Source organism: Pyrus communis, chromosome 14 (genome assembly GCF_041283825.1).
Source record: "Pyrus communis isolate YQ-2024b chromosome 14, ASM4128382v1, whole genome shotgun sequence".
NCBI lineage: Eukaryota > Viridiplantae > Streptophyta > Magnoliopsida > Rosales > Rosaceae > Pyrus > Pyrus communis.
Window position 1 is genome coordinate 7,895,821 of NC_142578.1, and position 9,860 is coordinate 7,905,680.

The 9,860-nt window shown below is 36.4% G+C and overlaps 1 protein-coding gene across 2 annotated transcripts; it reads right to left on the minus strand.

Moving 5' to 3' along the window:
- Nucleotides 1–4,459: 4,459 nt before the first annotated feature.
- Nucleotides 4,460–6,812, minus strand: LOC137713928 (beta-carotene isomerase D27). 2 transcript variants are annotated; one of them, XM_068453289.2, is made up of 6 exons: nucleotides 6,244–6,812; nucleotides 5,653–5,745; nucleotides 5,519–5,580; nucleotides 5,108–5,214; nucleotides 4,884–4,979; nucleotides 4,460–4,805 (listed from the first exon to the last, which is right to left on the minus strand). In XM_068453289.2, exons 1-6 carry the CDS (start codon nucleotides 6,622–6,624, stop codon nucleotides 4,756–4,758), a joined length of 789 nt encoding a protein of 262 aa, XP_068309390.2. In that variant the 5' UTR covers nucleotides 6,625–6,812; the 3' UTR covers nucleotides 4,460–4,755. The 2 variants fall into 2 exon arrangements, with proteins under 2 accessions (XP_068309390.2, XP_068309389.2); XM_068453288.2 differs by having other exon boundaries at nucleotides 4,510–4,823; nucleotides 6,244–6,760.
- Nucleotides 6,813–9,860: the final 3,048 nt, after the last annotated feature.

The following is a 9,860-nucleotide window of genomic DNA, read 5'->3' on the forward strand; positions in this document are numbered from 1 at the left end:
GCATGCACCTACAATAGAACACTTCAACATCGTTAAGAGAATACTTCGTTATCTTAAAGGATCAATTAGAAAAGGAATTCTCATGAAAAAAAAATTATAACACTCAAGTTATTAGTTACTATGATGCTGATTGGGTAGGAAACCAAATAGATCGAAAGTCTACCACAGGGTATTGCACATTTATGGGAGGCAATCTGGTAACATGGAAGAGTAAGAAACAAAGTGTCATTGCAAGATCTAGCGCAGAAGATGAGTATAGACTGATGGCATCCACATCATGTGAATTAATATAGCTTAAGGGTCTTTTGAGTGATTTGGGGCTCCAAACAAGGCAACCTATGTCAATGTACTATGATAATCAAGCTACAATGCACATAGCATCCAATCTAGTGTTCCATGAACGAACAAAACATATTGAGGTTGATTGTCACTATGTCCGTGCTCAGGTGCAAACTCAAGTGATTCAAACTCCATACACAAGGAGTGCTGATCAGTTAGATGACATCTTCCCCAAACCATTACCTCCAAATCAGTTTAAACTTCTTCTATCCAAGCTCGGTTCCATCAACTTTTTGGACCTAGCTTGAGGGGGAGTATTGAAAGTTAAGAGTGGGTATTTGGAACTATTGGTTAGGTTGATTATTAGGATGTAGTTATCACCTTACTTCTAGTCATATCTTGTAAAGATATTGTATCTTCTTTTCCATACTAATAGGGTGGTTATAGCCTTTTTTGCTTTACCCCTCACCTTACTTTTCTGCTCCTTATTTTATGGAGCTACCATGTAGGAGTGTTTCAAGGGCGATCAGTGTGTTGATCATTATATATCTTGTATCCTTATGTGGTTGTTTCCTCATGAATCATAATACAAACAAACACTTAAATCTCAACAATTATAGATCACACTTGCACGAATGTCTTGCGAGATTGAACTTATCAACCATGATTTGACAAGATTGTTGCAGCGATTCCATTATTGCAGTTCAGAGGCAGATGACTTTGGTTGGTCTGCTGATGGTACCATCAATAAAGCTCTCTTTGTTCTTGGCGCTTAGGGCCATTATCCTAGCACGACTCCAAGTGCCGTAGTTTTCTTCAGTCAGTAGTTGCGGAACGAGGATGGCACTCGACTGGTCTGAATGGTGCAACAGGTACATCGGATGATTTGGATCATCGTGTGGGTTTGCCTCAAGCTTTGTTGAGGGCTTTTCTGTTTTGGTAGGTTCAGCCATGGAGAACTGCTAAGGTTTGTTGAGCGGAAGGTTGATGTGGACAGTAGGTTACCAGGAGCGTTACTGCTCTGATGCCATATTGAAACTTGAATTTTTTGTGTATATTACCACGTTGAAATTGGTACAAGAGTTATATACTATACATGAAACAATCTTCATCCTATGAATTAGCCTATCCAATATCTTTCCTTTCCTACACTCTTATAATCAAGGATAAATTACAATATATAAATTAGGGAAATCAATCCCAAATCATTCATTATTCTCAACAAATTTGTATCTAGATTATGATTCCCAACAACTTAAAATTAATTTATTCACAAAAGCTAACAAATAGGCACACAAGAGATTTAACATAATAGACTGAAGATGATTAGAAACTAAAAATATAAAAATAGAATAAACTAAAAATAATTAAATACAAATGGATTTGGAATAAGATTTGAAATAATGAGAGGACGGGTTAAGGTTTCAGTATCCACCACTAATCACCTTCATAAAGCAATGAACACACAATGCTATAAAATAGATTGAGATGCTCGTGTTTGTGAGAAAATTTTCATTGTGACAGGAATATAAATGGTACACCACGTGTTTTTATATAAGTGGTGGGAAATTTTACTTTTTAAGTTATTAACTTTTTAACACACATATCCCACCATTTGCATAGTAACACATGGTGTACCACCCCGTATTCTGGTCACATTGAAAAATCTCTCCATGTTTGTCAACCTAAGGGCATGGTATATATCTACTCTTTAAGCTATTGTTTCCCCTAAGTAACAAATTAGGCACGGTATCTACTCTAATCCTTTTCATTCTTGAAATATTTAGCATGGTATCTACTAAGTTGCACTTTGAGAAATCATGATAAAATGAAAATCGACAAAACACGCAAAGTCTAGAACATGGTATCTATTTTGATTTTTCATGATAATTAATTCCAAGAACTTGGCAATAGTTCTTTCGTCACTTGACAGAAGCACAAGACTTAGTCATCCAGATTTACCTATGTAACAAACTCAATACAAGGGATGATTATGGAAATCAAGCATAATGAACATATGTAATGAGTGAGTGAAATATAATATGACATAAATCAACAAACATCATCAAATCCCTTTATTACAAAAGCGTAATCGAAAATTTTAAGAAAACATGACTAGGGATTCAACCGTGCCCTAACTAATTAAGGTACTTATGACTCGTTTGGATATACTTTTAAAATGACTGAAAACACTTTTAGAAAAAATATTTTTGGATTCCAAAAACACTTGAAGTGCCTTCTACAAGAAGCATTAGTTATGTGTTTCTTCCGGAAAACACTTTAAGTATTTTTCCAAGATTTACTTGTATTTTTACTAAAGATTGATCCAAAAACATTTTCACTAAAAGTGCTTTTAGTCATTTTAAAAGTACATCCAAACGAGTTTTTAGTTACTCATTATGAAATTTGATAGCAAAAACATTAACAAGAAATAAAAAGAGGAAGAAAGAAAAACTCTGACGATAACCATGGCTGCCTTCTTCCTTTTTTGTATTTTGGTTTGCACGCTGCCTCCTTATTCATGAAATTACTCCTCCAAAACCCTTTCAAGTCGTGAGCCCTTATTCTCCTTTAACGGCCTTAATATTTCATTTATTTCAGACTTTATTTGGACTCTAGCCTCTTTTCAGCTATATTAAGTCCCAAGAAAATGGGACTTTTATCCCTCCTTTAATCTGCCACATTGAAACTTAATTGTAGAGAATATTAGATTCGCGCGCAGCTTGACCTTCATGTACTAAAACTGTCAAAATGTTCTCTAGAAAAATGATATTCGCGATCCGTAAAATTCTAAAGAAAATAGGCATCCGTAACTTTCCAAGCATGTATGGCTCATTTCCTCATTCTTCCCGAGTTAGTATAGTTTATTCCACGAAGCCAGCTGATCTGTACAGGCTGTGCTGATGACATAGCATTTGTAAAAGCCTTTTTAGTCTCAATGCTTTCTTTTTAACTCCTTTTCCACTCTATGCTTGTTACAATGTACAAAACACAAATAGAATGTAAAACCTATATAAAAGAGTAAAACAAAGATGTAAACAAGGAGAATTAATATGGATACAATGACGAATTTATAAGCACAACATGCAGCACCTCCAAATGAATAGCTTCATTTTAATTGGGACCTCCAACTGCCAGATTTACTTCCATATATGGTTTCTAGATTGAGTTGCGCAATTAACCCCATACCTTTCTTCTTTAACTCTCAATTTCGCATTAAATCCATGGCAACCACGTATCCCGTTGTGACTGGATATTCCCCATTTTTTATGTAGTGTCAGATTAAGCGATCATTACATCCCAGGCTGCTATTTGGTATCCCCAAGATCATTTCTGCCTCGTCCTCTTCGAAGCATTGAAACACATGTTCTATAATTTAGCATTGTTTGGATGATTGGAGTTTTGGTTTATCAATATAAGGAATTAGCACAAATTAAGGAGCTCTTGATGCTTGCTTGTATTCTTGGATCTCTCAGATTTCTCCAACTTTCAAAGGTGTGAAAGGAACTTCATCAGATTTTCCCAACTGCAAGAGCTAACAAATTATCCCCTTTTTTCATGCAAACCGAGGGGTTAAAGCCTGAAAGGCAGGCTAAATTTCAGCACCATCAACTGCTTGCATATTTCCTGCACTTAATTTGGCAAAATTAGTTGTAGTTTTCTCATGCAGATGCAGTTACGTCCATAGACTATTGACTAAGGTAGTGAGCCCACCCCACTTGCACCTGATGTCCAATCACCCTCCTAATAGATTATAATAGTTTAGAATAGAATACCATCTAGTAAAAAAAAAACTACTGTCTCAATGCAAAGAGCTAGTTCATGCAAACGCCACCAAAAACGAATGGAAAATCAAATTATTATCTTCTTTCTATTAGATATATTGTTCGTTCACAGGATTCTTCAAAATGAGATATGACCTAGAATATTAGTTCACTAGAGGCACAACTAAGTAGCGGCAGATGCAAGACTCTATCCTCATTGATCTTAACAATAGCTCAACAAATCTATTTTTTTTTTCTTTCCTCCAATTTCTTCGATGACCCATTTCGTTTAGCACTCATACCACTGTGTATTTAGCGTACATTCCTGTCATTTAGTGCTCTTTTATTTGTGTCTTTAGTCAATATTATTATAGTCAATAAAACAATATGCACGTGTAGTTTATAAGACGATCGGAGAAGGTAGAGAGGGGCACGTGCCCCCTGGCCCTTTCATTAGATTCGCCACTGCCTAGAGTCTTATAACGAGTGATATATCATCCTCTCAAATTTACAAACAAATTCCCTTCTGTAATGAGATCGAATTTTCATACTAATAAACATACTGTAACTTCCACATTTCGCCAGGTTCAACGTGCGTAAAGGATATGTGCTGCCGTTGAACTGTAGCATGGCCGTGACATAGTACTTGAACCAAAGCATGTTTCTCGAACTACATGGGTATGGTAATGAACAAAGTAGTAGCATACATCTTTCAATTTTGTAGTTTTGGACAAACACTGGAGCTGGGATTTGCAATGGAACCTGCAGATAAACGCATTGCTAGAAATCAGGAATAAATATCTCCATTGATCACATAATATATAAGCTGTACAAACTTACATATATCAGTAAAACATGGTTGTTTAGAGACTGGATCCTCTTCAAATGGTGGTGGAACTTGGCCATACACCATTTCACAGCTCATATCTTCGAAATCTGCAGAAGGAAATCCAATTCAGAAAGCTACTTTTTCACTTGGAACGTATTCGATCAAATTCGTATAGAGATTTCAGCCTTATATCCCAAATTTCGAGCATAATTGCAATCGGAAGAATTAGACATACTTGGAATCATGGTTAAGGGAAGTCCGAATTCATTGGTGAAGAAATCTTGTGTAGGAAACTTGCACATATTCACACACATTCCAACACACCCGCTGTTCTCCAGGTACCTAGATAAGCAAGACTGTTAAAGTCAGAAAACCAGTTTTTGCTTCACCACATTAGTTTTAATCTGTACACGTACATTGCAGTTCTCCAAAATGAAAAACCGGTATGTGTGTTTTTCCATCGAGATTCTAATCTAATCGAAACTACAAAGAAGTAGATTCAAATTGGGTTCAGAAATGAAGAGTACATTGCTCTAGCCAACTTGGCTATGCCCGTGTCTCCAACTGATGTGCATTTTAATTAACTTGAAAACAAATTTATATTCTAATTTCAATTAGTACATAATGAAATATGAAAGAATACCACCTGCATTTCTTTATATGAACTCCACTTCTTTGCTTCACCCCATCTATCTCAACTTCTACAACCTGGTAGTTGCCCATAAATTAGTATATGTACACTAATGCTATATATAGAGTCTGGTAAAACAGTATAATCACCTCAGAAGGCCCAACCAACCAGTGGAAGAAAGGCACTGTCAACGCAGCATTGAACTCAGCTGCCCACTTTGTTGGTGGAAATAGTTTCTTAAACTGCAAGAACAACAGGTTAATAGTTAATTACCTACTGATAACGATCTTATAACAATTGTGATTAGATTAAATTGCACTCACACATGAACTTTGAGCACTTAATTACACTGCCTAATGTGGTTAATCATATATGCTTGTTCAATAATGTGGACAACAAATTGAACTAAACAAACCAAACCCGATCCCCTTCACATGGAGACTGGCAGGTGGTGTGAATATACAATATAATATGTCCAGATGACATGGTTGATATATTATGGGCCTAAAGTATAGTGTTAATAAATATATACACGTATTATAATATGAGTGAATTTGTAACGCCATATAATTAACAATGCCATCACACTAAAAATTTATGCCCAACTATCAATATTTTGAAGGCAAACGATCATGTTAATTAATGGATATGATCATCCCACAGTAAATTAATCACTAAAACATTCAAATTAATGAGATATAGACCGACATTAGAGGACTGAAAATGTTGCATTAGTTCACCTGCTCTGGCGCACCTGGGGGCAGCATAGACAAAAGCACTTCTCGAACCACCTTCTGCTGCTGACTCCGAGACCTCCCCTGCATCACTCTCTTGGACACATCCACAAAGCTCTCGTAGTCATGTTCCCACCACGCCTTCTCCTTCGTCTCAGTTCTCGGTTTCGCGGGAGCTGCAAACTTCATCATTTTCCGAGCAAACAGAGTCATGAATCCCCTCTCGAAAAACCCATCGTTGTACTTGGTTTTTTGCCCCATTGGAGCTGGCTCTCCCGATGGTTCTGCAATACCACATCGTATGGAGCAACCAGAAACACTCGGTTTACATAACGATAAGTGTTTAGGTATTGTAAATTGGACAGTTTGAAAGCTTAGAACCACCATGAAATTAATCACTTTAGTTCTGTTGGTGCAAAGAAAAGAAATGGAAACCGAAACTCAGAAGGGCAATGGTAAATGCATGACCCAGAGTTTTAATGGGACTGGTTTTTAGTTCATACAATTTACCTGAATAGATTTCTGGTTGAGTTTTCCTCTGTTTTCGTGACAAAAAATTATGGCCACACATACCCTTTTTTGGAAAGAAATTTATGTGTTTTTATCCGTTCCTATTTATTGGTCCCTCTGTTTTGTCAAATTATTAGCAAAACGAGTTTAGCATGAATTTTTTTTATATTTTTAATATAACCGATAATCTAAACTACACTTAATTTACGAAAATGAATTTTAAATTCGAATGCAAAAGAGCGAACACAATGTCTTAACCAAGTGACCTATGTGTTAATATCTCAAGGTTGCATATGTTATCACATTGAGGGGATTATTTGTAGATCCAGTGCAGACAAGTAGGTTGAGAACTGTTTGGCTGGTCCCGGATTTATGAGGTTCTAGAGGACCGGAGGATTGATAATAATAGCTTTGGTGGGTGGATTTGAGGTCAAAGCACACGCCACGCTTTTGAGCCTAAAATCCTAGACATTGGCAGATAAGATTGGGCCTGCTGGCTGGCTTGGGCCCAGGCAAGTTCATGACGTTCGAAAATAGTTGATTGTGGGGGATGGCAGGGCCCTGTCCAAGGTCTTAGCTTTAGCACAAGTAGAGGCGTGTAAGGGGCGCGTTAGCATCCCTGTCTCCATTTATAGGGAGATTCAATCTTCAATAGGGGACACGTTAGCACTCCTGTAAAAAAAAAAAAATGGAGAGCTAACGCGTGCCCAACACAATCACAAAATATAGAACCCCTGCATATGAGCCTCACATAACTAATTGTCAACTTCTATGTTTTTTTTTTATAGCACAACAGCACATCAACTTGAGCCCACCATTTTTGCCGAATATAAATGAATGGTTTAGGCCCAATAAAAGAACTGCAGGTCTGATGAATAGATCAATGAAACCGTACCTTTTTATGATTGCAAAGGAACAATTCTATCGGGGTGCGCAAAATTCTCTAGAGTTTGTAATGGGACATGATATCCACACACTTCATTTTACTTTTCATACAACCTTTTAATTTTTGGCTTTCGGATCAGATAAATTGAAGAAGATCAACGAATATAAATTATCAGGAGATGTAAAATGAGGTGTGTGGATAACACATTCCCTTGCAATTTGTTGAGCAATTGGTGGCGTTGTCAAAATATGCTCGAGCCATATTGCCGAGTTCTTGACCTCTTCCGAGCAATGGTGTTGAGGCATGTCGAGCATGACCCCTCTCGAGATCTGCTGAGTAGGTATATTAACGAATCTTTGGTGGACACTCTCACATCTCGTATGATAGGGTTCTTGGAGGATCTTCCAAACCATTTTCCCGTCTTCTATAGGTGATCTCGGCACCCAGTTGGTCTCTTAATGCATACATCCTTGCGTGCACCTCCTTCTCCATCATGTTACTAATGAATTTTTAACGACACATGTTATATATAATCAAAACCGTTAATTTTTTAAAATTATATAAAAAAATCACCTCTTTAAAAAATAATAATAATAATAATAATCAAATAATCAAATTGTTGGCTGTTTAATAATCCTTAGGTACAGCACCAAAGTACTGTTAACGAAGAGATGTCTATCGGCTGCACTATTATCCAAGCCCAAGCCCTATTGGAGTAAATGCTATGCAGAACCGCATAAACTGCACCCGAAGCTGGCATCTCATGATACCCAATTTTGCCTGCAATGGTGATAAAAAGTCAACGTTTTTTTCTTAATGCATAAACATAAAATATGGGGATACTTTTTACCCAAAAATAAACATGGGGAAATTATCTTGATTTTCATATTATCTCAAAGCATTGGGAAGGAAGAAACAGTGTATGATAAAATATATGACCTATATATATATATATATATACATATATACGTGTGTGTGTGTGTGTGTGTATTTGAACACTGATTTCTGTGTTGCAGTGTGCATAAATGCATTTCCACCCAAACTTGAACTGTGGTTTGGAATCTCATTGAGCTCCATTACTACAGGTGAAAGCCAAGGGTCTGCATGCAGTTTGACTATTTAGTTTTCATTTATGCACGGTTTGATGGATAGTAGTTGGGAAACAGAAAGAAATTGTAATGGAAGGACCATGCATATATGGCCATAATGGCCTGTCATATTTCTTACAGATAACTAGCTTTTATACTCTCATTGATCAAGAAGGATGAATATAATATTAGAGGATAGGTGTTACAGAGAAGCTAATTATTATTTTTTTCCTCAAAATTAGTGGCAGGGGGAGGGAATTGACTTCTTTGCACTTCATTTCTGTGACAGATAAACTGTTGCTAGCTACAGTTGACATTTGTCTTTCAATTTTGAATGATGCTTCTTCTTCTTCCATCTTTTGATTTTCTTCGACCTTAAAGGTCTGGTTTGGTACTTAACTAGCCTTCTTCTATTCTTTATATTAGTTTTATCTAAAAGAGAAGTTTTTTAATGTAACTGTCACACTGTTACTATACTTAATTTTATGAAATTTCAATATTATCGTTTGCTTATATTCTAACACATGAATTAATCTTAAAGGTGTGACCACCACATTAGTTATGCGTTGTTATTTTAAGTCCCACAAGTACCAATTCCTACGTAGTCATTCAAAGACTGAACAATAGGGTCATACATAAATATTTTTTACTTCAATTCACTACCTACATTACAATCTTTTATCACTATTTTGCAGTAGGCCAGTTTCACTATGTCTCACACTAAGAGTTATAATTGTAGAGCCCGCGGACGTTAATGGGAGAGCTTATACTTTCATATCTCCATCAAGTAACCGCTCTGCTACTTACGATATTGTCTTTTAATCTGCATCTTACGATATGTGTGATGGTTAATCACAAAATGTATTGGTGTCATTAGAAGTTGAACCACTCAACATAACTCATATTTTAAATTTGTCAATAATTCGATGTGAGATTCTTGTATTCTTTAACAGTTCAATTAGGTGATTGGTTAAAAGACTGTAACTTAAGCTTTATGGTCAAGACTAAAGTTAGAGACCATGAATCTTGGAACATGGCCTTATCATCGCCAAAGAATGGTATGGATGGTTGGAAATAGTTGAGAACATCATTGAATCCAATTGCGACCGAGAAGGTTGTCTTCTTCAAGAATTCCATTG

What these genes read in the sequence shown, in the direction of transcription:
- LOC137713928 (XM_068453288.2), bottom strand. Translation starts at nt 6,624, where the DNA reads ATGGTGGTTCTAAGCTTTCAAACTGTCCAATTTACAATACCTAAACAC. An exon ending in CCCCAGGTGCGCCAGAGCAG is followed by an intron (nt 5,746 to 6,243) that starts GTGAACTAATGC and finishes TTGTTCTTGCAG; the next exon opens with TTTAAGAAACTATTTCCACC. An exon ending in ACCATGTTTTACTGATATAT is followed by an intron (nt 4,824 to 4,883) that starts GTAAGTTTGTAC and finishes CCTGATTTCTAG; the next exon opens with CAATGCGTTTATCTGCAGGT.